The sequence below is a fragment of the Chenopodium album genome, chromosome 27 (assembly GCF_948465745.1).
Source record: "Chenopodium album chromosome 27, dcCheAlbu1.1, whole genome shotgun sequence".
NCBI classification, from domain to species: Eukaryota; Viridiplantae; Streptophyta; class Magnoliopsida; order Caryophyllales; family Amaranthaceae; genus Chenopodium; species Chenopodium album.
In genome coordinates, this window is record NC_137860.1 from 28940617 (window position 1) to 28957043 (window position 16427).

The following is a 16427-nucleotide window of genomic DNA, read 5'->3' on the forward strand; positions in this document are numbered from 1 at the left end:
TTAAGCAGAATTTAAGCTAAGTAACGGATATTTGTATTGAAGATCGATGTAATCTAACAACACAATTACTCTTCATTCGAGAGGAAGAGTAGCTCTCCCAAAACTAAGCCAAGCTTAACAATAATTTTCTGGATCATTATTAACCCTCCTAATGAGTCCTATTTATAGAAAACTATCATAACAAACTCTAACTTATTCCTCAAGACACTACTAATAGGCTATGACTAATGTGCCCCTCCCTCAAATACTGATTCCTTGCACAATGACAAGTAAAATAAACAAGCACGTATGATAACATTGATAAGAAGATAGGAATAGATTACAACAGTCTAGAGCACGAACACTCTTTATTTTAATAGAAAGTAGTTCGAGAAACAACATGAAGCTTGTATTTAGTTCTAGTTAAAGTGATTCTTCTAAACGACGTGTCATAATGTCCAGAAACTTTCCGACACTTCTTTGATTTCCCTTTATATTCTCACCTTCATTTAACAGTCTCAATCACCAAATCTAACAAATCAAAAGAAAATAAATAAATTAAATTACCAACTAAAACGACATCGTTTTACTCTCTCTTGAAAAAATGGCAGTTGCAAGACTAGCTTTGAAGAATTTGCACCAAAAAACAGCTTCTAATGTTTTTAATAATAGTAATTTAACTGGGGAGAGATTGGGTGGTGTGCAAGTCCATGGTTGGAAGTATGGTCTTCTACAAAGGCTATCAACATCAGCTGGATCAGAGGGTAAAGAAGTGGCTGTTCAAAGTGATGAAGGCGGTCGCAACCGTAACATTAGTAGCCGGTGGAAGTCCTTGTTGCCTAGACCGTTTCGAAAGCCGGCTAGCCTTTGGAGGAGGAGGGATCGAACTCGTGACACTCACCCTTTAGGTACTCTTTGTCTTAAATTAATTGTTCAATATTATTTGCAATAAACATAAAGTAGAGAGAAAAAAATGTGTAATCGTTATAAATAATTTAAAACGGAGGTACTGTATTAGTTATGTATTTTTACTAGGTTAGCCTGTGCGTGCCGGTTTTAAAATAAGAAATGAATTATAGGTTCTTTAGCACATTTTGAGAGAAGATAACTACGTTTTCCATTTTCCTAATTCCTTTAAAATTAATCATGAAAATACATTTCCTAAAAATCTTTTATTTTCGTGTTTAATTAGGAACAATAAATTAGGGCTATGTTAAACATCGCCCTCATTTTTCATACTAACGCCCACATATTAAATTAAAAGGACCATTTTGCCCCTTTTCCTTCTTACTCCCATCCATAAAAATCACCTCTGCCTTCTCCATTAAAGCTGGCTTATGACTTTATGAGCATTCATCCCCTTCAACTATTGAACACACAATCATTCTAATACATTATACACATGTAACAATAAAAAATGACAAAATTATGAGCTTTCATCCATTAAACATATAACCAATCCCGCATTATATGATTGATAATTGCAGAATAATAAGATCTTAAATTGCTTAAAAAATAAAATACAAAAATTTGGACCTAAACTGGAAATCCTTAAATAACAACAAAATTAAGAATTAAAGTTTAAGGAATGGGTAGTAGAGACTAGAGAAGCTAGGTGGGGTGCGCTGAGTTTCTGTTGGTTGCCGAAAATATCGTAACCCAAAGTCCCGCAAAGTGAAAACGCCTAAATTATTCGTTGCTATCTACAAGTTACGAAATTTTCAGGCGGTAAACGCCTAGATATTTCGTAACCTGCAGGTGGGAACGAAATATTTAGGCGTTTCCCCTTGCGGGATACGAGATTTTTTAAATAAAAATTCAGAAGCCACTGATGGTTATGGTGGGCCTGGTGGATGTTGGTGTTAGGGGTGGTGGTTGGCGAGGAGATAGTGATGGCGGTGGGCTAATGGTGGTGCTTCAATGGTGGAGTCCATCATTGTCCATGTGGAGAAGAAGCTCATACGCCCACTTTAATGGAGGGTGCTTCAATGCACGAGAATGCTCTACTAGAAAGAATGGTCAAAAATTTTAGGGAGAGTAAAAGTGTAAAGTTCAGACAAGTTTAATTATATTATAACAAGGGTAAAAATGTAATTTTAGGTTATTTTTCGGGCGTTAATTGGAGATTCGAGGGCGATGTTTAATTAAGCTACCTTTTTTTTTTTTTTAACTATTTTTAACAATTATTCATAAATAACTAAATAGCATAATATGCGTAGAAAACCTAAATTTAAAATTCAATTTGAATATAATTTTCAAAGCAATGATATATAGGGTAGCTTAAAAATGTAAAAAAAGTAGGGAAATTTTGTCAGAAAAAACCATTTATAACAACCATTTTGTTGGAAAAAACCTTATAAAAAGTTTTTGGCAAGGAGAATCCAGATTGTAAAATATTTTTGTTGAAAACAACCTAAGATCTCTAATCACTCAATTAACCACTAATTTTTCCTTAATTTTTCTAATTATTCATAACTCTCCTTAACTATTTAATAATTAGGTTGATTTATAAAAAAAAACAAAAACCACCCTCACCACCACTAGTCAGCCACCCTCTCCTTCTCCCCCTCCCATGGCAGCAGCCCCCTCTCCCATCCCTGCGGGCGTCCACACGCCGGCCGAACCCTACCTCCGATTTCCTAAACGCAACTAAAGCATGATCCAACTACATGAAGACTCATTGCCAAATCCAAACTGGGTTCACCTAATTACCTTCAACCGCACATCTCGATCTCTAACAATTTCAACGCTTAAATTGCAATAGTATCGCTTGCAAGCTTCAAAAGAAATGGGCCTACAACAAGGGAAGATTCATCTAAATTGAGTGGGATTTTTTGTGGGTCGGATTTTTTGTGGGTTTAATGGAGGAGAGAGAAAGTGTTGGTGGTGGAGTTTTAGCAGAGCATGGCATTTTTTTGGGGTAGAAATGGAGTAGAGAGAAAGAGAGGATGAAATTGAAAGGAAGTAGATGAAGATTGAAGAGCTTTGGGTTTGAATTGCTGGGTCAGAGCGGGGTCGCCGGCGGGGCAGAGAGGGGTTGATGGGTTCGGTTCGCCGGGGGTGAGGGGTTCTAGGCAGCGGCTGGAGATGGGGAGGGGGCTGCCGCCATGGGAGGGGCCGGGGCTGCTACCATGGGAGGGGGCTGCCTGGTGGTGATGACTTGGTGAGGATGGTTTAGCAATTAGCTCAATTATTAAATAGTTGGTGAGAGTTATGAGTAATTAAATTAATTAAGGTGAAATTAGTGGTTAATTGAGCGATTAGAGATCTCAGGTTGTGTTCAACAAAAACATTTTACAAACTGGTTTCTCCTTGCCAAAAATTTTTTATAAGGTTTTTTCCAACAAAATTGATGTTATAAATGGTTTTTTCTTACAAAATTTCCAAAAAATAGACATCATTCTTGTATTTTGGCGGGAAAAAATTAGATAAGAAAGTGACACGTAGACAGTGATGATATCAGCGGTTATTATTGTAGAATATTTATAGATAGATTTACTTGTACAGTAGAATTTCTATCACGCAACATATAAATTTGGGTAATTGGGGCGACATTTTGTGAAATTTGTGTAACTAGTTGTATGTGTACTTTTTGCAAATTGGACTAGTGTTGTATTGAAACACAAATTAAATTTAACTATTCCTCTAATTTCTTGCAGAAAATTTCACAAATCCTAGCTTTGAAAACGCCCTACTAGAAGCAGCAGAAAACATGAACAGGCTATTTGAAAATGTGATACCAACACAAATGATGATGGCACCACCCACACAACTCATGGGCAAGTTCAAAGAGACAGATGAAACCTACAAGCTACGTTACGAAATGCCGGGTTTAAGTAAGGACGATCTTAAGGTGACCATCGATGATGGCGTGCTTAAGATTCGAGGAGAGCGAAAGGTGGAGGAGGAAGATGAGTCTGATGATGAGTATTTCATGAGTTATGGGTACTACAATACTAGCCTAGTTTTGCCTGATGATGCTAAGCAAGATGATATCAAGGCTGAGTTAAAAGATGGTGTGCTCACTATTACTATACCTAAAACTGAGTCTCATGGAAAAGATGTTAAGGAGATTGAAGTTAACTAATTTGGGACTTTTGTTTTAGTTTGTTTTCATTTGAATGAGTGATGTTTAATTGTGTATGATGAAATAATGTTTAGTGATGTTAAATTGTCCTAAAGTTGGATGTTAAAATCTAATACAACATGCAACATCAATGTACTATACTCGTGTTATATTGGGCTATGGTCCTAATAGATGTTACATTTTTCTTTTTTACTAGTAAATTGATTTGTACCCAAATACCATAGTTGGAGTTCATGAAGTGAGATTTGATTTCGAATATGAACAGACTTAAATAAATCGATCAATTCAATTTGAAATTTGCTGGAGAAATTATTGACTTACATACAAAAGGACTTGTGTTTTTCAATTGATCAAACACTGTAGTTTATCAAACATTAAAGCTTCATTAAAGTTCCAAAAAGACATGGCTCTCTTCAGCTTAATTCCAGTTCACTTCAGCTCTAATTAGTTCAGTTTAGTTTAGTTTCTAATTTTCTTCTTTCGTCATAACCAATTCATTTCAGCTCTATACAGTTCATCAGTTCAGTTCAATACAACTCCAAAGTTCAGTTTAGCGCAGTGTCAAAACAGGCCCTTAAGTAATCACAATTTATATTTGAGTATATAAACCCATAAAATGATAAATACACCTATCTATATGACTATATGTATCCCCTACCCAGTAAATAGAACAATATGGATTCCCGATCATTTTTAAGACTCTCTTTAATTTTATCAAGAACTATTTTACTACGTATTTGCCATATCATGAATCAAGTTAAGTGTTCTTTCAAAAAAAAAAAAAAAAAAAATCAAGTTAAGTGTATTGTAAGCAAGAGGCGGTCCCGAGAAAATGGGAAGTCTAATTCTGTTGTTAGCAAAACCTGACGTACTGTATGCTTATTTGATGAACAGTCACTGATTTAGCAATATGCCAGATTCCATTCTCAGACCTCACTTTTTAACTATATCACCTCACAGCTTTTCTCTTCATGTACGTATCCAATTTATTTGCCAGATGTTTGGAATTTGGATAAGTCTATAATTTATCATGTTAGATGACCAACTCAATCAAAGCTTAAGCCGATGGTTGAAGCACAAGACTGTATTTTATTTTCTACTCCCTCCGTGTTATTTTTAAGTGTTACTCTTTCCATTTTCGGCCGTGATTTTTAAGTGTTACACTTCCTTTTTTTGGGCAAAAAACTACATAAAAATATTATATCTCTCTCCACTCATGATCCCCACTTAAACCCACTATTACTTTTTTTTATTATATCTTTCCTCTTACATTCATTACTTTTCAATAAATTATTAACCTACTATCTTTCTTTTACAATTTTTAAATACTCCAACTACCACACTTACCTCTTATTTTATTTAAGTCAATTAAATTGCCTAAAATTATATGCCGGTCAAACTGTAACACTTAAAAAAAACACGGAGGGAGTATTATAAATAAATATTAATTATTGGTGTATCCATTGATGCAATAATAATGCATATTTTATAAAAAAAATTTATTTTTGTTTTTTATTAAAAAAATAGTGTGCATCTTCTCTTGTTGCCAAGGTACTGACCATCTGCCATGTTCAATGTCAGATTCAGTCAAATGTCAATAAAATAACTATCAATGTAGAAATCTTGAAAGGTGCATATGAGGAAAAAAATCAATAAAATTAAATCCAATGGTCATTAACTTAATAAATCACTTTTCCTTATAGTAAGAAATTTTTGTAACATCCCATGTTTTTATTTTATTTAATCTATACTAATAAAATGACGATAAAGGGATTTGAACACCCAACCTTTTATAAGAAAGATGATTATTTAACCATCTAAGCCAATCACAAACTATGTTATAAACATGAAAATAAATGTAAATAATAATCACAAGGTCTAATTAAAGTAGCAACCGGTGCAACGCCCGGGCTACACACTAGTTTAGAAATTAAAGAGTAGTCTGAGCAACTGATGTGTACAAGATTTTGATGTTAATTACTCCACTAAGTATCACCTCTCAATACTTTAAATTAACTGGCATTTAATCATGAGTTACAAAGAGTCAATAATAAGAAATCATCAAATGCTTCCTAGTCTGAACCCTTTTAATTTGTTTTTAAGGAAATCACATGCCCTAAAATGGGAGCATGTCTTTACATATTTTGCATAATTCTATTTAGATCACCTACTAATTTGTTTTTATGTCAGATCACATAACTTTTTAGGGTTTTTGATTAATAACTTTCAATGGAAATTAAACTTCTGGAGACAAACTTATAGCAACATTTGTTTGAATTCATCACATCTCAGCTCCTTGTCTCATTGTGAAGTAGTTGCTATTTGTTAATCTATACATATTGGTATTAACTTAAGATACAAAGTTTATGCTTTATCTATACTCTGTCCCCAATTGTTTGCCTCATAACTTTACTTGTTAATTAATTTTAAATTGAGTGAAATTAACAATAGATAAAAAGTAGTGAGGTCAAATATAATTTATGTGACGGTAAAATTGTGATCCACATATTTTATGCAAAATAATAATATAGAAATGTGGCAATAATCTTTTATATATAGATAACCTTATATAAAATGTAGGACAAACATGTATAAGGGATATGATGAGGAGTATTTGTTTTCGATGCATTTAAATTTGATTTTTAGTAAGTACGCAGTACACTATAGCTATTCAAATTTTATATTTAATCTATTAAAGGAAACCAAAAAAATAGCAAAAGGAGTGGTGTGTGGGAATTATGTACTTATGCTAACCTATTTTACAAGGTTGTATATGTAACATAAACTGGAATATATATACACTACAAAACATGAAGAAGAAATTAAAAGGGCCAAATATGATCACAAGTCATTTCACATGCCCATATATATAAACTAAGATGGGACTCTTCAATGGATCATAGATGTTGTTGTGATCTTGTTAAGATCCTGTAGATCGATTGACAAACCACTGACCAATAAAATGTTGTTGCTTTTACGTACATAATATTAATTGGTCTAAAAACTATGGATAAAATGTACACCATCCTTTGTATAATATACATATATTTATCTTTTTATTTCATTCATGCATGCATATTTCAATATCATGCACTTTTTATTGATATAGTATGCACATAACGTATTCAATATTGCATATATATTCTAAAAAATAAATGATATACCATATGTAAGTAATTTATTTAAAAATAACAATTTTAGTGATGTTTCAAGGTTTAATAACAATTTAATTAAATTGGATCATAATTAAAAAAAATTGATGATATTCAATTTATTCAATGTGATGTAAAGATGAACATATATATAATATACATACTCATAGTATGGTGAAGAAATTAATTAAAACGAGTAACTTATAAGATGAACATTTTTTTTTCTTTTTTTTTTCTTTTTTTTTTTTTTTTTTGAAACAACTTAATTATAAGATGAACATATAAAGTTATATATACACATACACACAATTAGGCTACAATTATTTAAACTTGTAAGATATATTTTTGATATATAAATGTACAATATATCAGAATAAGAACAATTACTAGACTATATAGTATATTAGTATTATAGTCAATACAACTAAAAGAAAAAAAAAAAAAAAAACAATGCATGGATTAACTCATTAACTCACTCATAACTAACCTTACTTGCATAAAGAAAAAAATAAACTCTTACATGGGCTAATGTATTCATGGTTGAAACAACTTATCTCCACATTTGCATTTCCATGCTAAAAGATAATAACTATCATGATTATTATCCCCATAATGATCATCATAAGATGTAAACGAGATTAAATCTTTCATTTGATGGCGAGGAGGAACAACGAGTGTGGCGACACAAGGATTGCAATTCGAGCACTTGTTAACACAATTAGGAGGTCTAGAACCCAACACCGCTTTTTTGCCCATCATCTCTTTGCTAGACAAATTCATCTCTTTCTCATCTACACCATTAACAAAAATAACAAACATAAATCAATAACATAGATATGAACATATTTTGAACATTAGTATATGAACATTATTACATTTACCTGATTTGGAAGTGAAAATAATCAGAGAAATAATAATTGTAGCAGTAACAATTAATTTTATCCTATGTAGTGGGGTTATTATTGTTGATGGAGCCATTATATTTGAGTGAGTCTAAGGAATTGAAGTGAAGAAAAAGACGTTAAAAAGATGAGAGAGAAAAATAGAGTGTTTTTTTTTTTAGTTTGGGATTAGAGGAGCAGAAGATGAGAAGTAGAGTATATATTATGAATGTTGGAGAATTCAGTTTAAGGGTTTAAGGCTGTTTCCTATAAGAGAGACAATTGTTTTGATCGATATTAAGGTTTTAGTTCTTCACTATTTTACTTATTAACGGACCATTGACTCAATAATCTAAGTTTTCAGGTTTTTTTGACTTATTATTTGTGATTTTGGGAATGTGGTACTTTGATTTTAATGGCTGGCTTATTTGTGGGAATCATGAGTAATTGACTCATGTATGTTTTTTTTTAATGATAAATAAAATGATACAGTAATTTAAATGATTTACATTGGTCTACTTTATGTGCATGTATGTGTGTGTTTCGGATATAAGAAGCAACCCATTAATCCGTAACCTAGCTCACATGCAGTGGTGGATCTAATGATTCAAATTTAATAGGGTATCATGGAATGATGGAATACAATATTGTAAGCTAAAAATGTGTTCCCTTAATAGGGGTACCTCGAACTTATTATACTAATCACAGGTGTATGTACCTAGGAAATATTAGCATGCATGGAGGTCATCAAACACTATGACCATAAGAAAATAAGATTCATTAATCAATTAAGCATAATGAATGAAATATATACCCCCCTTTTTAACACTAGGTAGGACTATTGTATGTTTTGTGAAGATAGTTACGATACATGAGTTGCCATTTGCCACATTGAAAAGAAGAGGAACAATGACTAATATAAAAGTTATTCCTTCTAATACCAAATTGGATTTAGGATGCAACCCTATTGATCTGAAGTATGTGGTCAAACTCTTCTCTAAATTGGGTTTGGTTAGCCCACTAACTACTTTTCACGTACGAGTAACATTTTTATAAACAAACAGAACTAAACTTCAACGTATGAGAACAAGCCCTAATACTCCCTAATCCTGTATCATAAATTCAATTTGATAATAGATGGAATAACCCATTAGCCACATTTTTTTTTTTACAAACCATTGCCACATGTTAATCATCCATATAATAAGTGTTGATATCATATATCAAAATCTAACCCAAACCCCAAAAATGTCTTGAATAAACCTTAAAATGACCCGAACAACGATGCGATACACAAGGGCATAACGATCTAGCATGACTCAGAAATGTTAAATATGAAATTCAACAACCTAGCCCAATTCATCAACACAACACAAATTTCCACAACCTAGCCCAATTCATCATCCAAAGCCTACCCATATTAGTTCAATTGCCATTTGCCACCTAACAAAAAGATCTAACACCAAAAATAAATTAGTCCACAAAAAAAAAAAAAAAAAAGTTTCCTAAAAAATTGATCTTTCTTCCCCAAATTAGTCATTCTTCCCCAAACATAGGAAGATTCATGGCTTTTCTTTCTCCAACAAGTTCATACACTAACTGGGTATTTTACCCAATTATCAGAAGCTCACTATTATCTTTACCACCCAATTTTCCTTCTTCAATTAATCGTAGCCCTTCTTCCCCAATTCATCTCCATCGTTCATTTCCCGGGCCCCCGTTAAAGCCCAACCGTCCGATTCTCCGGTCTAGCTTGGTCCCACCTCCTTCGCCTCCCGGAAAAGATCCTCAGCGTTTCACTGGTATGAATTTCTTCACTTCAATTTTCAGAAAGTTCATTTTTTTTTTGTTCGAGTATTGTATTTATTATCGCCTACTAAATGGGCTGTTAGTTCTTTTGTTTGGTAATTGTACATGATTGTGTATTTTTAGGGTTGTTTAATTAATTGGAATTGTGTTGAATGTTGTAATTTTCTGTTAAAAATTTAATCTTTAGGTTGTTTAAATGGTAAAAATTTAATCTTTTAGGTTGTTGAAATGGTAAAAATTTAATCTTTAGGTTGTTGAAAAGGTAAAAAATTAATTTTTAGGTTGTTGAAATGGTAAAAATTTTAACCTGGAAGTGATATCATAAACCCTAAACCCTGAATGATGTTCTAAGATAATTTTATGATGTCATATTGTTTCGGCCATTCATAATTTAGGATATGGATTGATTGAAGTATAAGATCATCCGTTAATTCTATACATTCCATAAGAGTGTATGTGACTGTTATTTCCGATTGAAAGGCGCATTGAGGGTGCGTTCTTTTCACTTGATTATTACTCCGTATTTAACTTATTTTAGATAATTTTAGAGAAAGGAAATGGATAGGAGGTGAAGGAATGAAAGGAGAGGGGAAGGGAAAGAACTAATTAGAAGAGGAGAAAAGGTAGGGGGAAGGAACTAATTAGAAGAAACTAAAAAGAGGAGAGACAAAGGTAAAGTGATCATTGTAATGGAAACCGAAAGTATAGTGGCAGAAAATCCACTGTCGATGGCAGATTGTAGCTTTGTTTAATGTTGATTAAGCAAAACTATTGTGGAGTCTCATCTGTCAACGATATTGAATCCGCAACTTAGTTGAATTGACACAAGATCAGAACAAACAAATAGATAGAAATGCATGCAATTGTAGTAAATTATCTTATTGGTTGAATAAAAAGACCCTTAAATGCAAGTGAGTGAGAGTGATTGAGGTGAGTAAAGATGAAAACCCTAAATTAAATCGGGGGATTTTCCTTTTTCAAGAGAGAGGAGGGAATTTCATTGATTGTCATAGGTGGGTAGGTGTGACTAGTAAGAAAATTATAGTCATTTAACTTTTATTGAGGATTGTTATCTCAATTTCCTTTCTAATCTCTACGTTGAGTTGTCATTAGTTTCTAATCCCTCTCCACCATTTGTGTCACCTCTTTCATTTGCTAACTTAATAAAGGAAAATCTATCCCACACTTCCCTCCGAATTTCCCTATCCAAACATAGTGTAATTTATTAGAACATCAATACTATATACTAAAAGACACACCAGCAATGACACGTGTCATTTCCTGGTGTGTCGATTATATTTTTAAATTTTGTTTTAAAAAAATTCCATTTAAAAAACAAATACATAAATAAAAAGATTTGATCCGTCCTAATATTTATTGCCAATTATAAACTTAAATATAAAACAAATTTCTTATTTACATAAATAAAAATATTTGATGTATGCATGTATTCCTTCCACAATCAAATGCATATTTTAAAAGATCTACTTGGCAAATAGGCTATTTTATAATCCATCATAATATTCACATATGTAAATTTACTTATACAATGTTAATTTAAAATTAGTTATTAAAAATTTCCATGCATGGCACGGGGTCTAACCTAGTATTAGTAAATAGTGTAGAGATAAATGGGGAAAATTTGTCAATTACAACCAGTAAAAGTGCTTATTTTACGGGTTATAACCATCAAAGTTTATTTTAACAAATTACAACAAAAAAAAGTCATCAAACATTTTAAATTACAACCAAAATCCGATTTCCAGCCACTTTCATCAAAATATAACATCATTAATCATTTATTGTTATAAAAAATAACCCCTAGCCAATAATAGTTTGGAATTGATATAATGACATCATATACGGTAAAAGTGGCCGAAAATCGAATTTTGGTTGTAGTTTAATATGTTGTGTGACATTTTTGGTTGTAATTTGCAAAAATAAACTTTAATGGTTGTAACTTGCAAAATGGGTACTTTTAACGGCTGTAATTGGCAAATTTTTCGATAATCAGATATTATTGCATCAAAATTATTAACATGCTCATAAAATTGACTTCTGGAAATTGGGATAAAAAACTGGGGTGTAGCCTTGCATGTGGGAGTTTGTTGAAATGAGAAAATACCCGAGCATAGGAAATAGATAATCCTGAGGTGATCACCAATCCTTGTGTTTACATATCTGTTGGCCTCGGTGAACTTAGGGTGCGTTCTATTCATCTGATTTTCACTTATCTAAACTTATCTGAACTTATTAAAACTTATTTTAGTTGAAATTTGTACTAGGGTAACCCTTATCAGAACTGATTAAACATATGAACTTAGCTGAACTTATTACACCTGAAATAACTTATTAATCATGCTCTAGTATGAAAATTTCTCATAATCCCATCTCTAAAGCTGGATGTTGTGGATAGAAATGACTTGTAAGACATCTACAGCATCACTGTGGAACTTATAGTGCTAAAAGACCCTTGTTTAACTTTAACGTATCTACACTAACTTATTTGTGAATTTGCTTGCAATCCACATTGTAGCAAGCTTCTTCACCCCTGTTTCATTGCTGAAATGTGTTTTGGACTTTATTTTAAGGTTGGAACTGCTTGGTATAATATACCTACTTGTGTGAAACTTTTTCGATCTCACCTCTTGAGGTTTCTAATTTAACCAGGAAATAGATTTAGATTAAACACCTTTTGAGTAACCTATATTGTTCGTAATAACCAAAAGAAAGACCACATGACTTAAGTTCCTATGGAAATTTTGATGATGCATAAATTTAAATTATGCTTGATCCAGGTGTTGCAGCAACTTTGTCTAGGCTATGGGACAAATTGCAGATTTTTTTTGCTGTTTTTTTCTGGATATCGCTGTTCTTCTGGGCATCTGCTATGGATAGGACAAATTCAGGAGGAGGGAACAAGAAAGATCGTTTTAGAAAGTGACTGTGTAAGCAATTTTGGGTGTACATAGTCAGCGTAGAATAGCACTAAAGATACATATAATTTATATACTCATGATGGTTCTTCTGTCCATTCTACTCTGCCTGCATGTTTCTGTTAGTGTAGTGAAGATGTAAAATTACAAGTTTACAACTGTGCTGTTGTGCATGAAGAAGGCTGTGATAGAGAAATAGAATAATTCATCATTCAGGGGATATATTAAAGTTGGTATGAACCTATAAATTTCTTTTCAGTCATCAATTAATCAAAATTTTGATATAGCAGTCCTATAGGAGAAAGTGTGTGAGCGAATTTTGATATTTGACAGTTGGATAAAGCCCTGCTTGAGCTTTCATTTGTTCTTGTGAAATTTCACATTAGCCCATGTCCTGCTTATCTTATAGTACTAATTCATGTATGTAAACCATTTTCTGTCAACTTAAGTGAAGGATATGAAATGGTGCATTCACATGTAAAATTGCAAGGACAAAATGCTGGTATCTCAACACTGCTTGACTTCTGAGGTGCATGTGTCTTGCATGGTTTATATTTTCGGGGTCTTATGTAGAACTGCTTTTGTTATTCAGCTGTATATACTATGTACCCTTGGCCCTTGCGTCACTTTTATCTGCTTAAATAACCGAATAAGTTTTGACTCATATCATAGTCGTGCCTTGTGCTGCTGTGCTAAATGCATTAGTAGAAATTCTTGTATATGAGAATATGTATCAGCCTTTTCATTCGCAAAGCTCACATGTGATTGAGTCGAGTTCATTAGTCAATGACTCTGTTTCTGGTAATTTCTTCAAGAATTGGCCTGATAAGAGTGAATCAGAAGTCCAAGTTTTAGTTATTACAACCACTGCAGGTCTGCAGTGGCGAAACCTTGTAGGCTCTTGCTGGTTATAGAAGTTAGACTAATATTAAGCTGAATCAATGTATGGTACTATGGTTCTGCTAGGTTTAGGTGATTGTGTATTATGTGATTCATTCTTGCCAAGTTACGAGTCACAGCCTCAATGCTTTGCCAAGGTCACAATCCACCAATGAGGTCATGCGTAGTGGTTTAGTTGTGGTCATAACTCATAAGTATTTGAGTAGATTAGGTCCTTGGTACGAAAACCCTCCACCTTCATTGTATGTATAATGATCGTACACCCCTCCACGCCTCACACAACTACATGAGGAAACCGATCTGTCAGTTTCGACTTGATCAGAACTCTGAACATGTAAGGAGCCCTTATACTACGGGGCCAATGGGCCTATGTTTTAGATTATATGCATAAAACTCGGTACATCCATGAAATGATACCACATTCTCCATGTTTAGTTACAGTTAAACTGGAAAACTCTCAAAGACAAATGTGTTCAATTACTTCAATACATGAATGGTTGGAAATACAGAGTACTATCCAGTTGTGTACAATAGTAGGGTGCTGTACATGATAATTCTTCGATTTATATGCGCTGCAGATGCAGCGCTACTTTGAGTAGATCATCTTCATTGGTAAGACTTAACTTTGAGTATTGAAATATAATTTCTTAATACACTCGGGTCTATGTAAGAAATGGAACAAAAGTACACAAACAACTTCAATCATCATAGCATCAAAAAGTGGACAAGATAGATCAATGACCCCATGAAAGCACAAACGTCTACAATCTACCTAAATCACGTGAAATATGGACCCACAAATCAACATCTAAGTAAGTACAATAAATGAAATTATGTTCTTATATAAGTTATATTCCTGTAACATTGTTACCATATTATAAAATTGACGGTCCAATTTAGCTTAAACATAAATACATAATAGTAGGTAGTGGAACTGTGGAAGTGGACACTGAACTATCAACAAAAGGTAACCCCATCACTTTATGACAAACCTTCGATTCAATTGCACGGTTAGCTCGTTAGCACTTGGCAAAATCTTTTGTTTGATTAGCAGACTAGTTGCTGTTTTAGCATATGGGTTTAAGATAATGACATGATATTTACTGCCTTGACTATTCATGTTAATTTGGAACTTACACAAAGGTGATTAAGAAATAATCTCAAACTTACCAATCTACGATTTAATTTGCTCATCAAGTAATGGCCAATGGGTGATTAAGAAATAATCTCAAACTTAACAATCTACAATTTAATTTGCTCATCAAGTAATGGCCAATGGGTGATGAGTTTGCTAGATATTTATATTTCGACCATACCCGACTCTATGTTGATTATGTAATGTTGAGACCTGTTTACATTTATAGAACTGAGCTGAACTAAACTGAACTGATTGGAGCTGAATTGAACTGAACTGAGCTGAATTGAATACTTTATGAAAGAAGGAAATTAGGAGCTGAACTAAACTGATTTAAACTGAACTGAACTGAAATTAAGTAAATGTGAACAGACCCTTAGTTTATCAACTTTAGTGCAGTGCTTTATGACATGTTTAACGTTGGTACAATTTTTTAGTAGTTAATAGTGGTTTAACCTAGTGAAAAAAAAAATCTTAGTGTTTGTTAATATAGTGACCTAATAAATCTTAGTCGTTGATATTCACGTATTACACCTCGTCAATAATTACTTAACCGGCTATATATCTTCATAATTAAAAGCTACTACATATCAGATATCACAATTATGTTTTTTCGAACATTAGCTTAGAGTACTATTGAACAACTATTGTGATGCCTATGTTACAACTTAAGGAGCAATTATTGCCAGTGTCTTCGTAGTTTTAGATACATTCGAATGTACGATAAGGATTATATCTAAAGTTCATTTAAAAATTTGTATCATTCATTGCTCTTAGAGATTTTTTTTAAAAAAAAAAAAATCATTTGTTGTTGTTTTAGCATGTGGTTTAAGAAAATGACATGATATTTACTTACGAGTATTAATTTGGAAGCTACATGCCTAGTTAGACTTTTTATGATATTAAATCTCAATCAAACCTACCATGCATGAATTTATCTTAAGGTAATGGCCAATGAGCAATGAGTTTGCTAGATATTTTACCATACGTTTCTCAATTTTATTGGCAGACTTGAAGTGCTATATAAAGTAACTACTATTGTGACTCCTACTTTAGCCTTAAACCCCGAACAAATTCAAATCTCAATTGTGTGGTGTGTCTAGAAGTGCTATATACACCCGAGTATATAGAAGAAATTTATCCAACGTTTACACCATTCATTGATTCATTAGCTGTCACTGGAAATTTGATCATTCATTCTTGTCTCAGAATTGCTTATGATCCTCAGACCCAAAACTTGTTAAGTTTTTTGTATAATCAGATTAGTTTTAGAAGAAAAGAGTTAGTTCCTATTTGAGATCTTTCAAACATACACGCAAGTATATAATGATCCATTCTATTAAAGCGAGCTTGACTTTAGATCAAACTCAATTTCAATCAAGTTAAAACATGTTGAGCATGGGCAAGGTAATTTATTGCACATTTACGCACCTATTTAGATGTACCAACAACCATATATTATTTATGCATGGACATGCCACAATTAAGCATCCACATAATGCCAAATCATGATAAAATTGTACGTACAACTGAGTTAGGGGCTTGAGG

The 16427-nt window shown here is 32.8% G+C and overlaps 2 protein-coding genes and 1 long non-coding RNA gene across 3 annotated transcripts; 2 read left to right on the forward strand and 1 right to left on the reverse strand.

The window, feature by feature from the left end:
- The first annotated feature begins 583 nt into the window (after positions 1-583).
- On the forward strand, positions 584-4082 carry LOC145621364 (26.5 kDa heat shock protein, mitochondrial-like). The gene is made up of 2 exons (XM_081676096.1): positions 584-887; positions 3639-4082. Exons 1-2 carry the CDS (start codon positions 584-586, stop codon positions 4064-4066), a joined length of 732 nt encoding a protein of 243 aa, XP_081532222.1. The 3' UTR covers positions 4067-4082.
- Positions 4083-7752: 3670 nt separating this feature from the next.
- Positions 7753-8196, reverse strand: LOC145619960 (EPIDERMAL PATTERNING FACTOR-like protein 1). Its single transcript, XM_081674633.1, has 2 exons — positions 8100-8196; positions 7753-8009 (listed from the first exon to the last, which is right to left on the reverse strand). Exons 1-2 carry the CDS (start codon positions 8194-8196, stop codon positions 7753-7755), a joined length of 354 nt encoding a protein of 117 aa, XP_081530759.1.
- A 1366-nt stretch (positions 8197-9562) lies between these two features.
- Positions 9563-13102, forward strand: LOC145621255 (uncharacterized). Its single transcript, XR_014108368.1, has 2 exons — positions 9563-9901; positions 12707-13102. It is a non-coding gene; the product is annotated as an uncharacterized LOC145621255 (long non-coding RNA).
- The last annotated feature ends 3325 nt before the right edge of the window (positions 13103-16427 follow it).